Below are 26891 nucleotides of genomic sequence, written 5' to 3' on the forward strand. Positions count from 1 at the left end.
AGATGAACATCACATGAAGCAGAAGCCAACAAGACGGAGACCAGTTACGGAAGAAGATACGTCCCGTAAAATTGAGAGACTTTGTCGAATTGCAATTTTGTGATTGTAATTCTGTACATTTAATTAAGTTATTGTTAATTGTTATTGGTTTATTGTAAGTGGCAATTGTTCGGGACAAACAATACTAAGGAGGGGGCAGTGTTGCGTCATCGAGGTCACGTGACTGGTGTGGCGCCACCTATTTTCTAGAACTATCCTGTACCTTGGCGAATGCTCTAGTATTTCCTAGATATAGGGTAGTCTGGTATATAAAAGAGGGTGACAACGTGACGGGACAATAATGTGTGTGTGTAGATAGTGAGTAATTTAACTGCAGTCACAGGGTATTGTTGAAGTTAACGTTAGTTCGTTATAGTGTTTGTTTTAGCGCGAATATTGAAATGAAGTGTATCGTAAAGTTGTATTCGGAAAGAATAAACCAGTTTTATTAAGTAAGGACTTGTGTCGCTAAAGTTTCGTCGGAACGAAGTTACGGAAAGTTAATTAACAAACGGAGACGTAACACAGAGAAAAAAGTGGCCTAAGTGCGCCATCCCTTACTCTTTTTTTGACCAATGAGACCCACTTTGAACTCGGCTAAAGGTTTATAGTTTTTGTAAAGGATATATCTCCATTGAATAATATGCAGAGAAAAAAGAACCCTAAAGTAATTCAACCCTTTAAATTCGTAGGTTAGTGATGAGTCTAAACAGGTGTGTGAATAAGATGCCGCACACCTAAGAGGCTACGTGAATAAGAAGCCAACTTCAGCCTCGTCTGCAAAAATCATGTTTCTTTTTCTCGCCTTTCATACTACTGCAGTTATAGAAAGTTTACTATAAATATAATTTAAAGTATAATCGTCATGGTGCGATTAGGACCTTCTCTAACAGTATCAGTCTAAGTGAAATACAATTGGTAAATATTCTGCCTAATTAAATTACATATAAAATTTTGGGTTTGCAGTTATCTAAAGAACTCGAAGTCAGAACTGAGAAGAGAATCTCAGCCCGAACATTCATAGGGTTTAAAATTGAATATATTTTTAACTTTGTTTGTAGTTAAGAATAATTTATAATAAGTTGATTCAATAACGTGATTAAAGGACAACAAGAGACCTTTTGGTCCACTTAGGCCGTCCTATCCACGAAAGTAGACCAAACACTAGAACTAGAAGTAGAAACTCAAAGCCAGCCTTTATCATTCAAATATTTATCAAGCTTTCTCATAAATTAACTGCATCCACCACATCTGAAGGCAACCTGTCCAAAGGCCATCCAGCCTTTTACTGTTTTAGGAAATTAAAGCTCTCTTAGTTGAAGATGACACCTACTCTACCAAAATTTATACTTGTGTTTCCTAGTCTTACCATTTTCACCATTAAATGCGAAAATGCTTTATGTAAATCCAGATGCAGCAAATCCACACCCATTCCCTCATCTATATAACTTACAAGCAGTAACCTCTTCAAAGGATGTCAGAAGATTAGTAAGGCAAGATTTTCATCTAGTGAAACCATGCTGACTATTCAACAAAAAATTTAAACTTTGTTAAATGTGTCTTTTTTTTAAGACTTTCACAGACTTTTCCTATTACTGATGTAAGACTAATAGAACTATAATTACTGGGACAATATTTTTCACCTCTCTTAAAAAGAGGAGTAACATTAGCCAACTTCCAATCTTCTGGTACCTGCCAGTTATTCAAAGTCTTGCAAAAATAGTAGCAAGTGACTCACATACCTGTTCCTTAATCTATTTCAAAACCCTTGGGTAAATCTAAACCTCACAATTTTTTCTTAACAAGTTCAGAATTAATGTGGTCATCTTGTACAACCTTTTTGTCATCTAGTAATTATTAAGGTTGAGGAATTTTGCTTAAATCTTCATTAGTAAAAACTGAAGAAAAGTAGAATTTAATAACCCAACCATCCTATAATCATCAGATATTAGCCTTACTGTATCATTTCTCAAAAGTCGTTCTCCCATCCTAATGTTTAGTTGTAGTGCTGTTTTTTTCCATTGTTGATATTTCATCCATCCATCTCTAAGAGTTTACTCTTTTATTATCATAGTATTATGTTTTTAAAATATTTCAATGTTTGCACTTACATTATTAATGACTTGAGTTTGATTATAACATTGTATTGGTATTTTCTAAAAATTGCAGAATAGTGTAATAAAATTTTAAACAGTGAATGTTATATACATCCCACTTTCTCAATTTTGTTCATTGTGCTGCAAATATTACTCAAGTTTAGTATTACCAAACATGACATAACAAATTCATGCTTATGTAACAGTAGTTTTCCTTTGAAATAATTCTTCAATTAGGCCAGATATAGCTATTAGTACAAGACCCTACTCAAGTTACTGTGTATTTTGGATTTTTTTTTTTTAGAAGAAATCATAAAAATACAACACAAATCTAAATCTAGAAATTGGTTTTATAATGTGAAATATTCCATTAAATAAAAGTTTACAGAAATTGATTCATATTATATTACGCTGGGATAAAAGTGGAATGATAGATAAATTTTTTCTCCCCAAAAAAAACAATTTTATTATTTCATAAGTATGGAATGCTCATTTGTAGTTGCTTTATTGTAACTTAAAGTTTTGTGTTTCAATCTTTTAAGTTTATGCCTAATATCAGTAAAGATGATTGATATTAATGCAGTAGTCAGTGAGTATGAATTTCATGCTATTAACAACATACTCTTTTTTAAACATAGATTTTTGAAGAACCAAACCATATATGCTGTAGACATTTTCAATATGTTAATATATTCATAAGTATGCCTTGTCAATCCCAGAGTGGCAGAAAAAAGTTTAAAGATTTATGCTACAAGCAGCCCTTCTTCACATGGAAGTTCTTAATCACCTTATAACATTACATTTTTGAATACATGTATTTCAGGAGTTACACCTCTTCAGGTTACAATCATTCTACCAGTGTTTTACAAAACACTATTTAAACCTTCATCATGTTGCGAAGAAGGTTATCTCCTCAAAACAGAAATAATCTTAAGTTGTACTTACCATTCTTCTGTATGAACAATTTTGTAAATGCCAATGTTTGAAAAGCTAAGCCATTATATTTCATAATATGTTTGTTAATGTTTTCAGTGCATTGGTAAAAGTACACTGACATCTCAGGGTTGCACAAAGAAGACTTAGATTAGTACACTTTATTTTTGTTAAGTAACTTAAGTTTTATATTGTATCTTAGAGCTGAAAAAATTTCACAGTATGGAGAGATGGTTTATTTTTAAGTGCTTATTAAACTGTTCTCATATGAATGTTTGCTAATTCAGATCCAGTGTTCATTCTTCTTAACCACACATTACAGGATAGAAATATAATGTATAAGATCAAATTCTGAGGCGATACACATCTCTGTGCACAGAAAGCTATCTTCCCCCATTTGTCTGCCTTAGAGATATGCATGTCACTAGCCTTTAGGCAACTCCCACCTAAACTCACGAGATTTCTTATGATTTGCACTATTGCATAATGACGTTATTATGTAGCAAAAGTCCTACACCAGTGCGAGGGTGGCACAACCAGTGGGAGGGATTGGGGTAGGACTAACCAACATAAGTCTACCATCCTACCACCGATTTCATGTCGGTTCCCGGGTGGTTTGGTGTTGGATCAGCATAGGATCAGACCACACAAGTCCTCACACACATGATTGGTTAGGATCCACCTCCTACAGCAGACCGGATGACAAATTACCAATGCCACCTGGTTTTGGACCAGAGTTGACCCACCACATTACATTCCCTCCTTCCTACCATTGCCTGGATGTCAAGTTCCTGGGTGGCCTGGTTTTGGTTGTGTATTGGGTCTGCACACATGCTCTGCCTGGGTTGCTGGAACAGAAGTTACTTTTCTCCCTGCTTCCTGGTCATGGGGTGAAGTCGGATGGAACTCTCCTCCTACCATGGACCGGAAGACACAAACCCTATGCCACCTGTTTTTGGACTGAGTGATCCACCAACTACTTACAATAATCTCTTGTTTGTTGAGTTGAGGTGAACACTTACAAACAAATCACATCCTCCTTCTGCTAGTGTCAACAAAGACACCATGGCATGTATTCTGTGCCCTCCTCTCACAGCCAGTGCCAGTACAATAAATCTGATAGTAGAGTTGAAGTAAGTACTTGGTATGGTCTGAATGCACCTCAACCATGCTACACCTATTGCCTTTCTGACCTCTTGTTGGCAATCTTCAGATGGCTATGTTCTTATTCAACCCATACCTGAAGGGAGCTCACCTATGTAACTTTCACACCAGACTCTCCACCATTTCAGTGTGGTGTTCTAGCTTTCTTTGTGAAGCGGTGTGTATATCGCCTTGGAAATTAACATTTTCCTTACCTGTAAATGTATCTCCAGTAGATACCTTTCACACCCTTTTTCCCCACTTACAGTGCAACTTAATATTCCTTGCCTCATCACAAACTGAAAATCACAAGTGCAAAAGTATAGAAGGATCTTGTGGGAAGGGAGGTTGTGTTGTGAGTTAGTTGGGAGTTGCCTAAAAGCTAGTGGCATGCAAGTCTCTAAGGTAGACACACAGGGAAGATAGCTTTCTGTATGAAAATGTATCTTTCAGAAATACATTTTCAATTAAGGAAAATGTTTTTTTTTCTGCCGTATTGGTTAATGTGACCTACAGTATACATACATGTATTTGACCTATACATCTGTGATAGATTAATAATTCTTTAGTGAAGCAATACCATTACTATTTTGCTTGAGTAACTAAATAATAAATGACCTAGTTAGAACAAAGAAATGTATTAACTTTTATATTTTATCATACCTATAATTAAGTTATAAATTACTATTTACATATGATTTGTTATTACAGTTTCAGTTAACAATTTTATAAACATTACAATAGAATTTTTTACTATGCTTGTCTTGTTTGCAGATGTAGCTTCATAAAATGCTCATGAAGAAGTATGGATTTCCAGTGCCTAAAACCACATTTGTTTAAGTATTTTCTGATGAGAGTAAAACAAAGAACATTATATAGAACATTTTCCAAAAAAAATGATACTGGTAAGCTCTTTTCATTGAAATTACATTTACATTATACCCAAGAGCAGCCAAAATAACTATTCAGCTAATGACATTTTGCTTACAAATTGTAACCAAAAATATTCAAGCACTTCAAGTTTTGTAGGATACAAAGATAAGTAGTAAATGAATAAAATTTGAGTTGTGTTTCATTTATCTTGTAATGGGAGGCCATATAAGCTAGTCATTTGGGGTTTTACTTTAACACCAGTCACAAATGAATTTAACTGAATCCAGGTATGCAGTCATGAGTGGAGTACACAAGTCACCAAATTGAGGAGGTTCACAGTCAGAATAAAGAAAAAATTGACTCAAAGGCAGAAATTCAGAACACATATAATACTTTAATTCAAATATTCATCTACATTCATAGTATTAAAACTATCCAAAAACAGTTCCTCATTAAAGACATCGAGATCTTCCCTTTAAACTAGTAATTGTTCATTAATTAGACTTTCAATAATACTTATCAAATCTGAAACTACACTGAACAAATTATCAATCAAATATTTAGACATAGTTTAACTTCTGTAATCTGGTTAATACTTCCTCTAAGGTATCCTTTAACAAAGCTATTACTTCTTTGATAAACCTTACCAAGTCTACAAGTGAGATCTCTTTCAACATCATCTTATTATTTGTACACATAATACATCATTTTGTAACTACACTACTAGAATAGACAGAAAGTAGCAATTTATACTTATAAGGAATTTGTATGGCAGAGATTTGTCAAGTTTTGTAATATGGCCATGATCAGGAATCAGGATTACAGCAATTCTACTGGTCACTGGTTTTTTCACTGGAGAACTGACTTTTGAGCTGAAAACATGAGATTAAATACTCATTTCTACGTCTTCTCACAATCTTTCAATTAGCACTACAGGCTTAGTTTGCAAATAGACCCTCTGTCCAAGTGGTTTAATTCTGGTGAATCATTGAATAAAAACAAAGACTAAAAGATAATTGGTGTTGGTCAACAGTTGTTAGACAGCAGTCTATTTGCATGTATCTATTCATGTTTTCCTTCCAAACAAAGTTCCACCATCCATTTTCTCTGTGGCTTAGTTCCACGAGTTAGTGAAGATAACATAAACATTCTGTAGCCTTTGTCCCTGCTATGGTCGCATCTGTTTGTTGTCAGACTGCTGGTTTCGATTTCATATGTCAAAACTTGGATTGCATCTTGGTGAGTTGATGTTTTAATTTATCTTCCCATTTCCGTATTTGGATAACTGTTCTTGTAAAACTTCCAATTGGTTATATGTTAATGTGTACATCTCTTCTCTGCTTGACATGTAAAAATGTGTTATACATGAATATGTATGAAAATTTATATTTCTTGTTACAGAAGCATTTGTAATTTTTATAAAATGTCTCAAATGTTTCAGTCTCATATAGCTGTAAAAGTAATGTTCAAAATTATGAAGGATTACTCTTAAGACATGTTACATAAAGATTTAATTTGTTTTAATTCTTGGAATCAATAGATAAATTATAATCATTCTTTTTGCCTTTTACACTACATGTATAGGTACTTACTGGTTGTAATTACTGTGCAATATTGTCCAAACACCATCTCTTTCTTTTGTACAGCTGATGAAGTTGTCAGTGTACTTTTTTTTTATGGCTACTACTGCATCTAACATTACCGTTTTAAACAAATGATTTAGTATTTAAAATATTAATTTGTCTATGGTTTAATTGCATTTGTCTAAATTTCTTGTGTGTTGTATAGGTAAGGTAACAGTTAGAATTGGAGATTCATCCCATGTTGTTAGACCACCTAAACATCCTGAACTGGTTCCAGTTGGCTATTGTAAGTTATAAAAAAACATGAACATGGATGTAAGAAATATAGATATTATAGAAAATATTTTTTTGACTGATCAAGAACCTCAAAGTTTTATTGGATTACCAAGTGTAAATCTAACCCTGAAACAAAACGGTTAATATTATATAAAGTAGAGATACATTTATAATATTCTCAATAACAACTGAAAGAAATGTTTTAATGATTATATATGTACAGTGTTATGTTATTTCAGTAGGTGAAGTTTTAATTAGACACTAATTTAAGTTTTGTATTTCTGTTCTCCTACATGACATTCTACACTGTGGTTGCTGCTTGACACAAATGGTGTGAAAGTAAAACATGTTTGGAGTATTTTATGTGTGTGTGTTATCAGTCTTTATCTATAATAATAATACCTTTAGGCAAAATAATGTAAATCTAATTGAAGATATTTTTAGATTAAGATTTTATTTACTGATAGTGACATATAAACCCATTTTTACAAGTACATGCTACAAACTACAAGTAACTGACAAAAAATTACTAATGCAGTTAAGCCTAGTATTTACTGAAACACTACAATATGTTTAATAATTGCTCATTACTATTTGATCAGAGTGTTTGAGATTGTTAAGTTTGAAAAAATAACAACTAATGCTTCTTCATAGACTGGTCATAAAAAATACTTCCTTGTTCCAGTTCCAAACTTTAACACTTTGTCATTCTTCTCAATAATTAGTACTTTTTGTTACAAAACAAGTTAATATCAGTTGTTTAAAACTTGTACAGTTAACTTGTTATGTAGATTTATAACTAGAAAAAATCATATAACTTAACCTGTTGTACCATATTGTGTTTTTTATCTTATATAAAGTTGTTGAAATGTAGTATTAATTTAAGTAGCTTTGTCTTTCATGTTAACATAATGTATGGACAACAAGGGACCATTTGGTCTTTCAAGGCTGTCCTTGAAAACCCACTCATCAGTGAGGTAAAAATTTGAACTTGCCTTTGAATTCATGAATTACTCTCTTAAAGTTGAACTCATATAAAGTGCTTGCCGCCATTCCTGCCAATGGCAACTCATTCCATAAGTCAGTCACCCTTTTGTTTTAATTAATTTAAAACTGAGTGCCTTCTTGTTAGTTATATGTCTTTATGTGTATTTTTTATTTTGTATATTTTTTAAAGCTTTGGTGTAATTTGAATTGTGCATTGTAGCAAATTTTAACCATTAGGCAGTTAATCTTATTTTGTAATTATAGTAATAATATTTTTTTGTGTTAGAAGAAATACATTTCTTAGAAATTGGAAAACTGAAAATGTTTGTTTTACTTTTTATGAAATATTATTTAAGGACCTTGCAAGAACTAGGTTTAACTTGCTGACAAGAACTGTATGTAAGACAGCTCTAAACAAATCCTGTGTTGGGAAATTTTAGTGACATTTCTCCCATAACTCTGAATACATATTAATACATCTTTTCTTTTGACTGCATTAAACTAAGTTATCATACTCAGCCAACATATTTTACCATTATTAAATGTTGGTTCTCACTCACACAACAATGATTTTGTTAGTCAAAAAGAAAAAAAAAACACTATAGCAATAAATTGGCTAATAGTGTTACTCTTTACAATAAAATACACCTATTTTTTTTTTCTCTTAAAAGGTACAATATATTTATAGTTTTATTTTATTTCAGTAGTTTTTAAATTCTTTTTTTTTTTCAAAATATTTGATAGATTATATTTATAATTATATTTATTTATATCCAGTGATTGTGACCATTGGATATTAAATATAACTTAAACTTGTAATTCACATTGTTCCTGTATATTTACATATTTGTAAAAAGATACTTATACTAATGAATAAAACTGAAATGATATGATTTTATATAGTGCCTGCCAGGTTGCCTAGATCTGTTCTTGAACATTTACGATGGATGCTTCAGAAGGTAGACTGTATGTTTAATATTGATCTTCACTTTGAATTGACAACAAGTAATTATAATTTCAGTAACTTATATTTTTATTGTAAACAATAAAACATTAAGCTAAGATATTGAAAACTACATTAACTCTTATTTTCATAACAGCACTTAAAAAAGTATGAAGATTCTAAATATATAATAGTGGAAAATATTAAATATTATTTTTCAACTGATCATTCTTTTATTTTATAAACGTTAATTTTTGAGATTTTAACCATAGTTTAATTTAGTGTGCTTAACAAAATAGTTTGTATCATTTTGTAATGTTACAGATATTATTTTAAAAGCTGAATAATCTGTTGACCAATGCTACCGAATATGTTAGATGAATAAAGGAAATAAATTTTAATATAGGATGCTTTGGGACAAGACATTTTCTTACTTGGTCCACCTGGTCCAAGACGAAGGGTTTTTGCCTTGCAGTATTTGGTAAGAACTTAATTAGTTTTATTGTAGTAGAGTTTTTTAGTGTTATCCTGTGACTGAAACAGATCAAAGCACTGTGATGTTATATGACATTGCAGTTCAGTAGGGCTGTGTGACTTAAAATTCTTTATTCAATTGACCTTTGTGGACTTGTTACACAATTTAAAAATGCAATGAATAATTTTTAACTTTAATACCACTTCTCTTTTTTATAATTATCTTTTTGTTTCCAAATTATAAATTGTGTGCTTCTGTAGTGATTTATTTTGTAGATATGTTTTATTCTCATGTTAAATCCTAATTATCTGATGGTTTATACCTGCTCTTACTGATATTCACCTGTGATTAAATTATCTTATGATGGTAATTTCTAACTGATTTATTGTAGGAATTGACAAAGCAGGAAGTAGAGTATGTGGCTTTATCTCGAGACACTACAGACACTGACCTGAAACAGAGAAGAGAGATTACATCTAGCAGTGCTCATTACATTGATCAGGTCGTGATTTAAAACTTTTTTTTTCAAGGATATAGTTGGTGTAAAAACTTTAAATAATTAGTGAAAAAAAAGTGTATGTTATTTTAATTCAATGATTTACAGTCAATGGTGAAATAGTATACCTAGAGTTTTCTTTTGTTGCAAATACTTAAGCACATCATAACAAGAATACTTTCTTAGTAAATTCTGTTGTTTGGCTTCACATACTGGTGACTTGGACAGTGTATAATTGTGAATTTCTGTACTATAAAAAATAAAATGAAATTGTATATTTAGTTTTACTTACAAATAATTTTAATGTTTTCTTTGTTATGTTTGTTATCATTACATTTACTTTTCTTAAGATATTGAATTTGCTTTATTTTATTTGTTGCCAAGACCTAGCACTGCTCCTGAAAATAACCTACTATTAATTTATAAATTTTGTAGTAGGCTGCCAAAAATAATTCCTCTGCAGTTAGATTTATATCCTTTATTAATTCTGAGCAATGACATCCTTATCCACATCATGTTGACATGTGATGTGAAACTTTAGATATCATCAGCTAGTAGACAACTCCCAACCAAAGTGTGTGTTAAAGGTGTCCTCTGTCTCTAATTGTTTTATGTTAGCTCTTTTCTTGTACAAAAGTGATGATTAAACAGATGCATTGCCTTTGTAAAAAGTAAAACATGAGTACTGAAGGTAAATATTAATTAGTTATACAGAAATGACAGGTTAATTTAACTTCTTTTTTTTTAATATTTAAACTCTCCTACTGAAATGTTCACATTTGTCTGAAAGCTATATAAGTTACTTCACTTTTAAGTGGGACATTTTCTGCTTCAGAGTGCTGTAAAAGCTGCTATAGAAGGAAGAGTGCTGCTGCTTGATGGGATTGAGAAAGCAGAGAGGAATGTTCTTCCTGTATTGAATAACCTTTTGGAGAATCGTGAGATGCAATTGGAAGATGGACGTTTCCTTGTCCATCCCGTTCGTTATGATAAACTTCTGCTGGTACTTTCTTTTGTGTTATTTCATGCATAATTAGGTACACATTGTGAAAGAAACATAAATGTGTAATATATACGTAATTTTGTACAAGAATAATTCTTAAACATTTTTCTATCTTCTCTTGCTCTGTGAGCATTGTTTTAATATCAGTTACACATAAACAGCAATACTTTCAAAATGTGCAAAAAGTCATGCACAATGTGCTGCAAGTATAGATTAACACTAATTTTTATAAGTTGAAATTTACTTTTTACTTCACAATCAGCATTACCAGTGGCTTTCAACATTAACCCTTTGACTGCGATCTACTTAAATTGTAAGTAGGTATGCGACTTTCGTGAAAGTTCTTTATAAAAATAAAACTAGTTGATGAAATATTTTCAAATTTGTCTTGAACAGTCCTAAGATTATGTACTTTTAGAAAAATAAGATATTTAATTTTGATTTTTTCTACTATTTATAATAAAACATTCATTATTTAATCTGAATAGGTCACATTCAATGTGAATTTTATTTTGAGTATAAAAATACTATTTCCTATCTCACAGTTTTCACATTTCATTTGCTCAATCTCTAGAACCTCCTAAATGAATATCAAAAGTTTTTTAAAGTAAATTTTTATATTTTGTTTTCCAACTTTCCCTATTATATCATTAACTCCAGATATCATCTTTAATGTACAGTACATTAAAATGTTTAAAATTAAGAAATGGAAGTAAGTACATACCTTTTAAATTTTTTAAGAATAGTTTAAATATTTCTTTTTGTCATATTCATAATTTTACGTCTTTATCTTTTCACTTGTAGTGTATTTTTAATTTCCCTTTCCAATTCTTTGTCTTTTATTCATTATCCTAAGATCCATGCTATGTTGTTTATTATAGGGCGAGTGGGCGTGGCTGACTTAAATATTAGAATGTTGTTTCACCCCGAGAGAAATTCTTGGAAGTTTCCCCCCAGCTAATGAGAGACAGCTGGAACTGTACTTTGACCGTCTGTACCAACAGTCTTAATTGGGAACTTATAGTTTCTTGTCTAAGACCTCTTAAACTTGAGAATTTTAACCACAGTGGATCACGTTACAGCAAAAACTCAGATAGTATAAAACCTTAAATTATTATGTACTTGATAATAGTAATTTCATTAAAATACGATTATAGAAAAGTGGTTTAATTCCATGTTGAAATTAACTCAGTAAAATCTCATGACACGCACAGAAAGGGGTTTAAAGGTTCATTGAGTTCAGAGGGTTAAGGAGATAGCAAATACTGAAATCAGTTTAACCCATTCACCTCAGGTTGATTCAGTGTGTATCACTTCAACTGGGGAAGGACATTTATGCGAAAAACATATGGTAACTCTGAGTGTTCCCCACAAAACCTCACAAGATTTTGTTAAAGTTTGTAAGTATTTTGTACACAAAGAATGACATTATTTTAATTACGTCTTTCTAATAATAATGTTATTTATCTATAGTAGTTATTTGCACTCAAACTATTAAAATATGTTGTGTGCAAAATTGTTTTCATTTTAAGTATAAAAATACTTTTTTTCATCTTATAGTTTTCATATTTCATTTGCGTAACCTCTAGAACCTCCTAAATGAATATCAAAAATTTGTTCAAGGTAAATGTGTATGTTTATTTTTCATTTTCTCTAACATATCACTAACTCTAGCTATTATCATCAACCTACAATGCAATGAAATAATTAAAATTAGGAAACAGAAAAAAAATATACATACTTTTTAAGTTTTTGTAGAATATCTTTAAAGGTTTGGCTTTTGTTAAATTCATAATTTCATGTCTTTTCCTTTTCACATATAGTTCATTTTTAATGTTTTATTTTCCTTTCTTGTCCTTTACCACTTATTATTTATCTTGACACAAGTCAACAGTGCCCTTGAGGCATATTACAGTGTCTCTGGCAGACATGCGCAACCCTTCAACAAAATTTTTGTGCACTGCATAATATTGTAAGTCTTGAGAACTGATTCAAAGTATGATGGATATTTAAAAAATGTTTAAACCTTTCAATTAAAACATAGCTAATACATAATTAACTAAAATATAATAGTAAGACCTAAATACCATTTAAACTGTATCTATAACTATAGCATATTTAAGTAAGAAACAACAGTAAGTGCTATAGTTGATCAAGCAGCCAACAATACTACAGTCAGTTCATGTACTCCATGATGAGAACTGTTAGATTATAGTGTAAAATGCATTCTTTCTAATGACTCTACACATGCTTATGTAACATCCACATGTAGGCTATAAAGCTCAAATAAAATTGTTGAAGGTTGGCATGGCACCTGTCAGGGGTTGAAAAAATTATTACTTGTTTCAATTGCATTCATTTAGAGAACTTTGAAATGTATGCGTCAAAAGGTTATGTAAGCACAACTGCCATTGTATTACTGAAGATACAGAGAGCCAAAGTAGAGAATTTTTAATATAGCTACTGAAGTTTTAAGTAGTTTTGAAATAAAGGACTTAAAACTTGGATAACATAAAACTTTGAATCATAACATACATTATAATGTTAACTTAATTCACATAAATTGATAGTAAAGGTATTTAATTAAATTTTGAATGTAACACGGTGACATGCACAGAAAAGTGTTTTAAGGATATCAGTGGTTAAAGGGTTAAAAATTTCTCTAATTAATTGGTCTCTTGTCTGATTTTTGGAATGAGCTTAAAAAATACAAATGTAAAGATCTCTAATTTTTCAGATGCAGTTGCAGGTTAAATACTTATATTCAAACCTGTTTGTTTTTCTGTATTCATACTTGTGACACTGAAAAAACTTAAATAGATTTACAATCTATTAAAGAAAATTGTAAAATGTAAAGGAAAAAAATAATCCACAGGTTTGTCAGTAAAATGGAAAGTTCACACATCAATATTACATGAATCCTGCATTATATAATCTTTGATTCTAAATTTAAGATTTTCTTATTCATTTATTAAAGAGACTGTTACTTTCCAAATAAACTACAATAGCTCATATAAACATTATATGCTTTACAGTACATACATCAATGAGTGAGATAGCTTGAACATTAAAAGGGTTCATTGCCTTCATTGTTATATGAATACAGTTGAAAACAATGTAAAAACAAAATTACAAAAAAATAATGTCTTGTGACACTTATTATGTATTAGTATTATCGTTTAACGATCACTGAGTAGAGAAGAGATGATCATGAGGCAAACTTTTTTTATTACTCATTATTTTAATTAGATATGAAAACTTGAAATTTATGGCATTCAAATATATTTAGTCAGACACTTATTTTAAGATAATCTTTTTTTTCTAAAACCTACTTCATGAAGTTTATACAAATTTTAGATTTCTAATTTCATGTTTTTCTTTCAAAATGTATTTTTTATCAACAAAAATAATAATTATTCCTGTAGGAACATTCTAAAGATGAGTTAAGTTCCTGGAACCTTGTTCGAGTTGCTGATAACTTTAGAGTAATAGCTTTGGGTCTGCCAGTTCCCCCATATCGAGGTAACCCTTTGGACCCTCCGTTAAGATCTCGGTTTCAAGTCAGAAATATTGAACCAATGTCATTTCAGGTATTTTTATTCCTTGCAAAGTTATATAAAATTAATATTTATATTTGACAGTTCAAGACTCTTAATGTAGAGTAAATTGCATTAGCATTACCTTTTTTATAAAATTGTAATTCATATGTATTGACAATGGCTAATCATGTGCCCTAGAATGAGTTAAATTATACTTGTATGTCTGTACTTTTACTAGGATATTACACTCAGTTATAAATTATTGATTTTCCTGGAGTAAATAAATAATTTTGTAACTTATATTTATATCTCCCGGGATAGTTATTGCAAATTTAACACTGTATTCTACTCAGATATCTTATATGTGATACATTTTCTACTCATAATTTGTAAACTTGGTAGGAGAATGTACCTATACGTTCTTATCTAGTCAGTAAATTTCAAGTACTGTGTTAAAATTTGATGTACATTTCCAACTGTTAAAGGTGAGATCTTGTTGTCCATTTGTTATAGTAATTTATTATTTAAAACTAATTGTTACAGAAGTAATTGAAGCACACTGTGGCCTTCTTTACCCCTTTTTTGTTTTTTTCAGGATAACTTATAAATCTGATGAAACACCAAGGATAAATAACACATGTTATTTTGTTAAGTAAAGACTTAAAGCAACTAGAACCATCTGATTCGAAAGGCAAACATAAGTTATTTCAGTCAACAATTGCATAATTGTTTTCCCCATTTTAAATTATGGTATTATTGGTTTACAAATAGGATTGTGTAGTGAGTGTCAACGACTAAATTGTGTGTAAGGACCATCAGTGAACATCACACAATCGAACAGGACTTCATACTAGCCACAAGTGGTCACAAATAATCAGTATAGAAGTTGGCCAAACTGTGTACTGGTTTTGAATAACCAATACCTAGCAAAGAAGTACTAGGTATTGACGAGAAATGTATATATATATATATACAACTAGATAGGATTGTGTACTTGAACACACAGTTATTAAAGACTGAACTGTGTTATGGCCATAAATGATTAATACATAGGCAAGACTGTTTGTTTTGCAGGAATTGTCAAACTGCAGTAAAAATAATTCTGTAGAGTATTTTTCTGTGTGTGAAAAATTAGAATCACTTTGTTTTTCCAATAACTCAAAGTTTTTAGTGAATGATATATTTCCTAAGTTGCCATATGAAACTGTCAGCTGTAGGTAATTGAGTAATTACACAGGCCTGCAATGGTTTTATTGTTTTGAAATTTTTACATGCTCTACAGCAATTTCAAATCCAAAAATGATATCCATTTTTCTCCATTATGTACTTGTTTTTCACAAAACGTCATTATGCAATACATAAAAGAAAGACCACAACACATAGTTTTGAGACTAAAAGACATAGATTTCACAAAAAAATTAGGATGAATGAGGATGCATATTCATTTGACACATATGTTCTTCTCTTTTCTTCAGTTTGTTTGTATCTTTGTTAACAAACATAATAATAAAAAAATGCTCATTGTGGTAAACAAAATAATAATTTGATCTAAGTAAGAGTTTTTTTTCTTCCTGATTTGTAAAAAATCCTTACATGATGTCATTTTCAAAATCTTAGTAACAGAATTATAGAAAATCCGTTATTAAAACCAAAACAACTTTTATGAAGTTTAAACTTGCAGGCCTGTGTTATCAAACATTTCAGCAATTTTCACAGAAGCTCATTTATAGTATTTATTTGTGTGTGTGTGTGTTGTTTCAAACAGTGTTCCCACATTATTCAGTGTGATTACATTTCTTTTGTTTTTTTAGCTTATCACAATGCTTGAACACAACATTAATTTTGTTGTATTCATATATTATTTCTTCCTACTGCTGTTGCATATGTATGGTGTAAATTTGATTAATAATTTGTAAATCAAATCTCCCAGCTTCACTTTTTTTGTGTGCATGTCAGAAACACAAGAGATATGCATTAGACTTTATGTAACTTTTTCTTTCTTAGTTATATAAGATTAGTTCTTACTTTTTAGGAAAAATATGGGGATCACCAGGATTTATATTTCACAAAGGCTTCATGAAACTTAACATACATTCTTTCAGTAACAAAATTTTTTTTCATTTCTTTTAATGTTACATATTTATAGTTAGGAAATATTTGTTGAAGTATTCTTGTTGTTTTTATTTTGTCAGGAACAATTTACTCTTTTGAAAGAACAGCACGACAAGATTGCTGTAGACAAGTAAGTGGCTAGTCTTGTATTTTTGTTGTTGTATTTTTATTACTTTAATGACAGGATTGCTGTAGACAAGTAAGTGACTAGTCTTGTGATTCTTGTTATATTTCAGTTACTTTTTATGAAAAGTTTGCTGTTCACAAGTAACAAGTAAGTGATTAGTTTTGTGTTTCTTGTAATCTCATTTTCATGACAAGATTTTTGACAAAAGTAAGTGACTAATCATTATGTTCCTTGGTTATTTTATTTACTTTTTTGCTAGTTGTCAGAAGCTAAATACAGAGTATTTAGGACAATTTGTTTGATTAGTTTAGAATCTTAGATAAAATTGATCGGTTGTGGTCAGTATTAACTGACATTATTATATATATTACTTTATATGTGTGGATAGCTCCTGTGTAACTTTGCACAAAAATTCTAAATCCAAGAGATAAAAGTGTTATTTTCTGTTTATTTATTACAGACTTTCTCGTATCCTTTCTGTTGCTCACACTTTGATGACAGAAGAATCAAAGACTCTAGGCTTTCCAGACTTTCCTGTTGAGAGTTTATCTGACATGGCTTATATTCTAGTGAGTATCTGCATTATGTTACATAAAAGTATTGTTGTGGGCAATGTTACTTTAAAGTACATTTCATTAGTGAAAGACAATGCTACTAGATAGTTTTCTTTTTCTCTGATATTTCTTTAGAATCAGATGGAGGACCACAACTTTTCTCAAGAATCCATAATATTGTGCATCAGTCATCAGGGTTTTATGTTAACTCCTATTACTATTTCTTATTAGGATTTTAAAATTATAGTTTTCTTTATATTTTAAAAAATTAAGATATTATAAGCTTGTAGCTTCTTTATTAATAACACAAGAACTTGAAAGATAGAGACAGAAATATAAATTAACATATAGGATGAATGGGCTGAGTTTTCCTGTCTAAGAAGGATTAGCTGTTTTCTCATCACTACTTAATAGTGGGGATTGTTTTGAAACAAAATGGTGACCATAAAAATAGCTCATTTAAAACCAACTTTAAAATGTCTGAATATTAACAATGGCTATATAACAGTATTAGCTGAGCAAAACTAAAGCTTATTGTATTTATAAAACCACCTAAATCACTATATACATGTTCATGGAGTGAATCAAAATTTCACTATTTCAACGAATTTTCATTTAAGTAAGTGACTTTTCCAGACAAGCATACAGAAAAAATGACAAACCTTATCATTCTAATTAATTCATAGAACTATTCCGTCCTCGGACCCAGTGATTCCTTTCTTGTACCAAAAAAGAAATAAGTGTAAAAATATATATATAAAATGGATGATGTGCTACTTTGGGAATATAATTAGATTTGAGAGTGGGTTGGTAGAGATCATGATGAGTAATAAAATCAAATCAGGTATATGCTCGCCCCACGTTTGTTATTGCTGGTGCACAAAAATATAGCTAATAATAAGGAAACAAACAAGTATAATAAAAAAATTATAAATTTTATAAAGACAAATAGGGATCATTATATATGTAACCCAGCTAGCTGTAGTTATACAGAAAGTTTTAATGCTACAAAAAGTACTAAAACAAGAAAGTCAAAACTGCAAAAACTGAGTTACTTAGAATTAAAAAAAATTATCCTTGCTTTGGTTCAGACTAACATAATTACAGTGATTTGCCAAAGTAGGGATTAAATTTTAAGTAACTCAGTTTATGTAGTTTTAACATTTTTGTTTCAATACTTTCTGTAGCATTAAAACTTTCTATATTACTAGAGCTAGCTAGGTTATGTATATATAGATCAGTACTTGTCTTTATAAAATTAATTTTTTTTTATTGTACTTGTCTATATAGGAACAAAAAAAATTAGTCTCTTCATTCAGGTTTGTTATTTGAAGAAGTTGAAGTGAAATTTTCATGGTAGTTTGTAAAAATATGATTATAAATTCGAAAAAAAAACATTTTCCTTTCTGTGAATCATCTTCAATTTAGTAAAATTTCTGTTGGCTTGGTAGTTATTTGGTATTAAGAAGTTTTAAATGCTTTATTGTTTTGGACAAATATTTCAAAGTGATTTGTCTTGTGTACGTTTCTATACAATTTTCTATAAAGTGTTTTTGTCTTGAATGGTTGGTTTTGGTATTACACTTTTTTTTTTCCTTTATCAAAAACATTTAAAATATAGTTATTAAAGTTTTAAGCAGTAAATTATTAAATTTCATTATTTATATTTCAGGCAAAAGTTCCACAAGTTTCAATGAACAAGTTAATCAGCTGGCTCTATCCATATCAGGCTTTTTTAAACAACAAGGGATGTAGATCAGTTGAACATGTTCTAAAGGTTTGGTGCTGTTTCTGTAGTTGCTTAACTGAGTTTATTTAGTGTGTTGACAGTCATATCCATTTGGTAAAAGAATTTTGTATGTTTCTGTAATTTCTATATAAACGTAAATTAACACGCTGTTAAAGTAATGTTGTAATACGGTACATTACCTCTTCTCACATAAGTTGCTATTCTCGTTCAGTGTTGCCCTCTATATGCAAAAAATAAATTTATGCATGCCACAAGCCTTTTTTCTTCCCTCCACTGGAATTGACTAATTCCAATGCATCTCTCATGCAAATCATCATGCGACAACCCTCCACCAATAAGAGTAGATAACATACACCAATAACATACTCTCTTTATGCATGTGACTCCCTTCAATTCTACCTAACTACCATTTCTCGTTCAGATGTTTTTTGTTTTTGGTGCTTTTCATGTGCTTCATACTCGTAAATTTACTAGTTTTAATTCTGCAGTGGGATATCTTCATTAATTTTTTTTTGTTATATTGAGGATGCTTTTTACTTTAACATAATTTCACAGTCTTCATTTCTTTTTTCTCTCACATTTGCATTTGTCTATCAAACATTTTTGTTTGATTTGCATTTCTGATATGAATTCTGAGGTTTATGTTACAACTTCAGGTATCATACCTCCTACAAGCACTCTTACCCGCTGAGAGATTGATCATTATATGGGTCAACCATCTTCTCCTGAACTTGCCCCACTTCCTCCTGAACAAGCCAAATCTGGTTGGGACAATTAAGATTTTGATAGCCTTTTTCCACCACTAGATTTTGCTGTGTCTTCCTTTGCTCAACTTGCATAACCAGTTAGGCCTAATATGGCATTTTTAGACATGATTTCTCAAGTATGTGTTGTTTTATTCATTTCCCTGATTTTCTATGATCCCCGTCCTTCTTTGTTGCATGATAATTCTTCCTCTCCATACTTAGTTCTCCCTGGATATTAAGGTTCATGCTAAGCAATTTTCGTAGTTTAGGGTGCCATCATGCCTCGCCCTTTATGGGCTATGGATCAGTTTGCTTTACCTTACCATCAAGCTGACTGTCCGTTGCTTCACTCTTAGCAGTTGGGGTTTATTTTACCTGTGTGGGGGGCAATCCTTGATTTTCCTATGTGTTTAACCCATGCCTAGTTTTCATGCTTTTGTCTAACTCTCTTCATTTCTAAGGTATTTATCTACAATCCATCTCCTTTCTGAGGTGATACACCAAGATTCTGAGCCCCTATTCCTGTTTCCCATCCTAGTCCTTCTCAGCCCTTACCTGCTTCTCCCTCCAGGGGTTCCTCATCTCATCATTTTATCCAATGTAGATGGGCATAGTGCCAACAGTACCAGGTTACTACCCAGAGGGTTACAAGTGAGAGCTCAATTGTGCATATTTGTTCCCCTTTGATGATCTTTTGACACAGTTCAATGGGTTATTCGGGTTTTATCATATCTTATTTGTCTCAGCTATTTGTCTATGCCTCAGGATCCTATCACCAGCCAGTGTCTGTCAGAGGCGGTACAAGACCTTTTGTCTCAACAGGCCATGGAACCTGTTCATCATCTTTCTCCAAGCTTTTATTCCAGACTATTTGTTGTCCTCAAGAAAATCAGGGATTGGTGTTCTGTAATAGATTTGTTCTACCTCAGTCATTTTCTCAATCTACCCCATTTTTACCATGGAATCGTTTCACACCCTCATGTGGGCTTTTTTCTCCAGGTTTGTGGATGACCAAGATGGACGTTGCTAATGCTTACTTGCATATCCCAATATCTTGTCAGTCATGACCATATCTTCAGTTTGTTCATCACAGGGTGGTTTATCAATCTCTCAAACTGCTCTTTGGGCTTGATTCAGTCCTGTATGTATTTTGTCAGGTGGTCAGAGCTTTTGTTCGTCACCTAATGCTCTTGGGTTAGGCTTTCATCATTATATGGATAATTGGCTACTGTTAATTTGTTCTGAACAGTCACACTCATCAGTTGCTCCTGAAGGTGGCTCAAGTGGGATGGTTAATCAAATTATAGAAGTTATTCCTTAAAACTACCTAATATCATGTCCATTTGGGTGTTTTTTTCACCATCCACCTCAGTCAGGCCCAACCTTCTCCTTTTAGAGTTCGTTTTATGGAGATTTCAGTTCTCCACGCTTTTACTGCTCCCTCTATTACAGCTCGTGAGGTTCTATCACTTTTGAGGATGTAGTCTTCCATATCAGCCCTTATCCCCTTAGGTCGTGCTCATATGCAGGCTCTTCATGACCAGTGGAGTCTTGCAGGCTGTTATTACCCTTTCTCATACCCTTCAAGGATGGGGGGCATGGGTCGATCAACAGGTAGTTTCGGGATATTGGTCTGCAGTCAAGAGGTCTTATCATGTCAACATCCTGGAGCTTCTTGCTGAACATTGGAGTTTGGTTCATTTTCTCCATCTGGCCAGACATTGTCTGAGTAATGATCCATTCTGACAATTCTATAGTGGTTGCTTATCTCAATCACCAGGGTGGCACCCATTCTCGATCCCTCTGTATTCATACATTGGATCTTCCTTTTTTGGGCCCACACACAAGATATTCATATCATTGCATGCCATGTTCCAGGTGCTTTCAGTCTTGTTGCGGATCGGCTTTCCTGTCCAGACAAAATCTACCCAACAGAGTGGTCTCTCAATTCTCTTGTTTTCCAGTGGCTTTGCTTTCAGTGAGGTACTCCTCACATAGATGCTTTTACCATGTTTCTCAACCACAAATTACCTCTGATTTGGTATCCAGTCCCTCATCCTCTTGCTCTGGCTGTCGAGGCTTTCAGCCAGGATTGGACCAACAAATACCGATATGTTTATCCTCCCATTCAACTTCATTACCAGGTGATTTTGATCATCCATACAATTCTGTGTCAAGTCCTACTGATTGCACCTTACTGGCAGGCTCAGCAGTGGTTTCTGAGGCTTCTCTACCTCCAACTTACTCCTCCAATACCTCTTCCTTTGTCTCCCTCCCTTCTTCGTCAACCTCGGTCACTGGTGCTTCATCCAGCCCTTCATGTCCTCTGTCTTCACATCTGGTCCTTGTCCCACACCTTTCGTTTTTCCCGATAATATATGGTATTTACCTCTCCTTTGCTTTCCATGTTGATACATTCGTTTTGGATTCATCGTCCACTGCAGCAAACTGCCATTCCAGACTTGGATGTTAATGTGGTTCACTGCCTTACTTTGCCTCCATTTAAATCACTCTCCATATGCTCCTTGTTTCACCCTTCCCTTAAGTCTTATTTCCTTCTCCTTTTTAGCCTGTGGACATCAGAGGTCTGATATATTTGCCATCGATGCTTCACGTATTCTGTATCATCCTACATATATTCTCCTTTATCCAGATCGTTCTTTCCTCCCAGAAACTTCAGCAGCTTGGGAGGGTAACTCTTCCTTTTCTCCAATTTCCCTTCCTTTCATTTCCCACCATTATCCTAGGTCTGATCTGGATAGACTTCCATGTCCTGTACATGCTCTTCACTGTTATATTGCCTTCATGGCTTCCTGCTGTGGTACCTGTTCCTGCCTCTTTATCCCTTGGCACCCATCCTCTCTCCTTCCACCCTCACCAATTGGGTTTGCCTTTTGGTTTGATTGGCTTATACCTCTTTATCATCTTCCGCCTGTACTTTGTTCCAGGTGTCTTCTCATCAAATTCAACACCTTACTTTTTATGTGGCATTTCATCCTCGTCATCCATTGGAGGAAATTCTTCAGTTGGGCATGTGGACATCTAATATGCTTGTCTCTCACTACTTGCATTGGATCATGTTTTCTTCCTCTTCAGGCTATCGTCTTCTGCCTCTAGCCATTCTTCAGACTTCAGTGAGACTTTGACTGGATAATTTATTTTTTATTATTCTTTATTTTATTTTCAGGGGTCTTATTTCTCTTTTCATTATTATTACTCATTGTTTGGATCCTGCTCTGTGGCAAGTGCTGCCTGACCAGGTATTCCTTAACTGTTCAACTCTGCACTGTCAAGCCATGTTCACTTGCATATTATAATTCCTTGGCCATGCAATGCACACTGTAGAGATGGAGTGTTCCAAAAGATTGATTGTAGGTTTGACCTTGCAATAGAATTGCTTCATAATTTTTTGCTCGTCCTGGACTGTACCCACTGTTAGATCACTGGATTTTGGATTGTAGTTGACTTGTCACCAGTATGATGTTCTTTCCTACCCCCTACATGGATGTTGGTCCCCAGTGGTCTGGGTTTTGGATTGTAGTCGACTTGCCAGTGGTATAATCCTCTTTTTCTATCCCCAAATGGAGGTCGGTACCTGTTGGCCGGGTTTTGGATTGTAGGGGACTTACAGATGGTATAATCCTCATCCTACCCCTGTGTGGATGTCAATTCCTAGTGGCATGGATTTTGGATGTAGTTGACTTACCATGTATGTTCTGTTGCACTGTAGCCAATCTACACCTAGAAAGCAAATCCTTTTCATCTTACCCACTTTTATGTTTTCTCGGATTGAGTTTAATAAATATCGTATGGTTCGGATCACTATCCTGCCATAGTTCTCTCCAACTTAGATGTGCTCCTCAGTCTTTCTGCCCATGTATGTGACATCTTTCCACAGTGGGCAAAGAGTATACCTGGTACAAAAGCGGTACGGTCTCCCACGTATGATCTTTTACAACGAGGATTTACTCGTTGGAGATGTCCTTTAGATTCTTTTGAAGGATGCTTCTTTCTTTCCCTCTCGGCAGTCTCTCCACCTTTCAGTGTGGGATTCTAGCTATTTATGTGAGAAGGGGTAATGTATGGTATCAGAAGTTATAATTTTCCTACTCTGAAAATGTATTTCTGATAGGTACTTAACTCTGCTCACACTTCCCACCCTTCCTCCCCACTGAAAACTAGTGCTTCCATTTTCTGACAAAACTCAAAGTAGTAGTTTGGTAGAATTGAATAGAGGAAGTCACATGCATCAAGAGAATGTGTCACACTCTTATTTGTGGAGAGTTGTCGCATGATGATTCACATGAGAGATGCATTGGAATTAGTCAGTTCCAATGGAGGGGAGAAAAAAGGCTTGTGCCATGTGTAAACTTTTGTTTTCATATAGAGGGCAGCACTGAACGAGAATAGCTATTTATGTGAGTGGAGGTAAGTACCTGTTGAAAATACATTTTTAGTATAGGAAAGTTATAAAGTTACTTCAACTGGAAATTGGAAATTTTTTATGTATATTTCAACAGTAAAAGACAAACTTAATTTTATTTTTTATATTGTTTTTCAGAACCTTCATGTCGACAGTGACAGTCATCTTGAATTTGAATCTGTACAGCATGAGAGTAACAATCAGAAGTACTTGGCAGTATTGAGAGATGGAAATGAAACAATAAAGTTTGAAGTATGTATTAAATTATTAGTGGTTACTTTTTTAATGACAGTTTTAAGGTAAAATTTTATGATAATGTAAAATAACTTTAATTAACAGAATTTTGTTACTTCTACAAGATGAAATAATCAGTTTGTGTGTCTTTGTGTGTGAACAATGTTTTTTAAGATTGTACTTTTGTTTATAAAGCACATTTTAGTGAATTATAGAGTGAACTTGAATGAATCTTGCAGTGTGATGATTATTATCTTTGTCATGATAACAAGATGATAAAAACCCTATAACCCAAGCGCTTTTGAAAGGTGGATCTTTCTTCTTCAGGGGCAAACTGATAACAATGTACTGTGAACTGAAATATTATTTCCAAGAGTAGTTATCTTCTTTATAATGATGTGAACTGTAACTGCAAATTATGTGTTATTTTTTCTAGAATTTCATGTGTTTTATTTAATATTTATAACATTGGTAATAAGTTTCCATAAAGGCAAACTATGACTAAGAATTGTAAAAAAAAAAAGGGGGGATGTGTTGATTTTGTTAAGGTTTCAAGAGTTCATTAAAATGGAACATTTTTGGTTTCAGTCTGGTTTTTTACATCATTAATAAAAATGTGTGGAGGCCTGTTGGGATGTTCTTGCTACTAAATGTTGTGCAAATGGGGGGAAATTATCCCCCAAAATTTCACTTTCATAGAACTATAAGTCATGCATGAGATTTGAAGCAACTCTAGTCTGCAGGTTCTTGTAAACACATGTACAGCTACTTCTTGATCATTTGTAAATCATTTGCAGATTTTTTTATTTGAAATCAAACCTCGCTGAGGATGTACAAAGCCAAGTGAAAATGAATGAGATGTGCAGATATTAAACCTTTTTTAACACACCATTAAAGATAGATTTGTGCCTGTTCAAAAAATATAAGTGTTGAACTGATTATTTAGATGTTTAAATGCTTCTTAAAAAGCATTTCTCACCACAGTGGTAAAAATAAGTAGTCTCTCAAAACATGGTATGCTTGTAACTGTATTTAATGAGCTATATTAAGTACCCAGGTGAATGCTGTAAATGAGTTTGGACAGAAATAAATATATCTGTCATATATGTTATAATATGCTTGAACATATTTAAATATCAAATACCTAGGTTAACATTGTAATGAGCTTGGACATATTTAAGTATCAAATACCTAGAGTAATGTTTTAGTGAGCTTGTACATAATTATGAGCTTTGACATAGTTAAGTAGTTATGTCAAATACCTATATTAATGTTGTAATGAGTTTGGACATAGTAAACTATCAAATTCTTAGATTAAAACTGTAATTAGGTTGGACACAGCCAAAGAACTATATCAAACACATAGATTAACATTTTCGTTGTGAGTTTACTTACTGATTATATGTACATTTTATTATAAGTTACAGCTTTTAAAAATATTCTTCCTTACTGTAAAAACCATCACTTGGATTAAAATGTACTAGATTAACATTGTAATGAGCTTGTTTGTGCATTAACTGTTTCAAGTATTATCGTATAGTTTGCCTTCATTATTGAAATATATTTTAAAAGTTTTAGTGATTTTGGTTGTGTGTTTTATGGCTTGCATTTGTCTAGAGTCTAGATGGCAGATGGTGTTTTTATTAGAAAGGCCTTTATCACATTGAATGAGGTATCTTCTAAACTAAAGGTGAATGCATTTCATAGGAGTTTCAATGTCAGTGCTGTCTAGTTTGTCTAAACTGACCACAAAGTATACTGTTGATTGTTGTTCCATTTATAATACTAGGTAGATGGTGGAAAGCGTACTCATCTATCTACCATGAAACCATTTGTCTCTACTTCATATCACAAATCCCTCTTAGCAGAGATGCTTCAGTGCCATTTAGTGCGAGACTTATGTATCATAGGTCCAAAGGTGAGCAGATTATTCTGTAATCTTTTTATAAACAGAGTAGAGGTAAAACATAGTAATATTTAATATATGTTATTAACATTATCAAGTCTTCTTTCAGATATTTATTTCATTTTATTTCCAAGGATTTGTTTAATGAAACCTTTGAACTTATTTCAGTGTGGCTTAGTTCTCACTTTGTATTTTCATTTATATTTGTTAGCATATAGATATTAGTTGGCTAAAAAGAAGATAAACTGTTGAATGAATGTTCAGTACAGAAGTTGTTCAAAATTTTAAGAAGATGATCCTCAAAAGTGCATTAAAAATATTGATAGATGAAATAAAAATTGCTTTTGCTTGTTTTTTCCAGATAATTAGTTTATTCAAATAAAAATAGAATAGATTAATTCACATTGTTAATTCCATTTTAGTTTAGTTAAAAGGAATAATTCATGAAAATGAAAATATAATTTTCTTTATTTGTTCTTTTACTTCATTCTTTTTGAATACACCAAGTTCTAGTTTGTTGGTTCTTTCTCTTCTTTTTGTGACTTACGAATATTTGAAAACAGCAAATTAGGTAAATGATTCAATATTATCTTTGTTCTGTTGACAACATGATTCACATTAAACATGCAAAATTACTTATATATATGTGTGTG

General features: G+C 32.3%; 1 protein-coding gene across 4 annotated transcripts in view; it reads left to right on the forward strand.

Moving 5' to 3' along the window:
* The first annotated feature begins 834 nt into the window (after positions 1-834).
* LOC106465299 (von Willebrand factor A domain-containing protein 8-like) overlaps positions 835-26891 on the forward strand; it is a 116896-nt gene continuing 90839 nt past the window's right edge. The window contains exons 1-13 of one of the 4 annotated variants that reach the window (XM_022393168.1): positions 835-957; positions 4986-5116; positions 6873-6953; positions 8834-8935; positions 9280-9354; positions 9740-9850; positions 10680-10847; positions 14273-14437; positions 16579-16628; positions 17086-17194; positions 18852-18956; positions 24237-24350; positions 26122-26250. In XM_022393168.1, the coding sequence (XP_022248876.1) occupies positions 10788-10847; positions 14273-14437; positions 16579-16628; positions 17086-17194; positions 18852-18956; positions 24237-24350; positions 26122-26250 (732 nt within the window). In that variant the 5' untranslated portion in view covers positions 835-957; positions 4986-5116; positions 6873-6953; ... (2 more) ...; positions 9740-9850; positions 10680-10787. Of the gene's footprint in view, positions 958-4985; positions 5117-6235; positions 6324-6872; positions 6954-8833; positions 8936-9279; positions 9355-9739; positions 9851-10679; positions 10848-14272; positions 14438-16578; positions 16629-17085; positions 17195-18851; positions 18957-24236; positions 24351-26121; positions 26251-26891 lie in introns of those variants that run through there. The other 3 variants (XM_013925504.2, XM_022393167.1, XM_022393166.1) reach the window with 3 other exon arrangements.

This window comes from Limulus polyphemus, unplaced genomic scaffold, assembly GCF_000517525.1.
Source record: "Limulus polyphemus unplaced genomic scaffold, Limulus_polyphemus-2.1.2 Scaffold1899, whole genome shotgun sequence".
Taxonomy (NCBI): domain Eukaryota; kingdom Metazoa; phylum Arthropoda; class Merostomata; order Xiphosura; family Limulidae; genus Limulus; species Limulus polyphemus.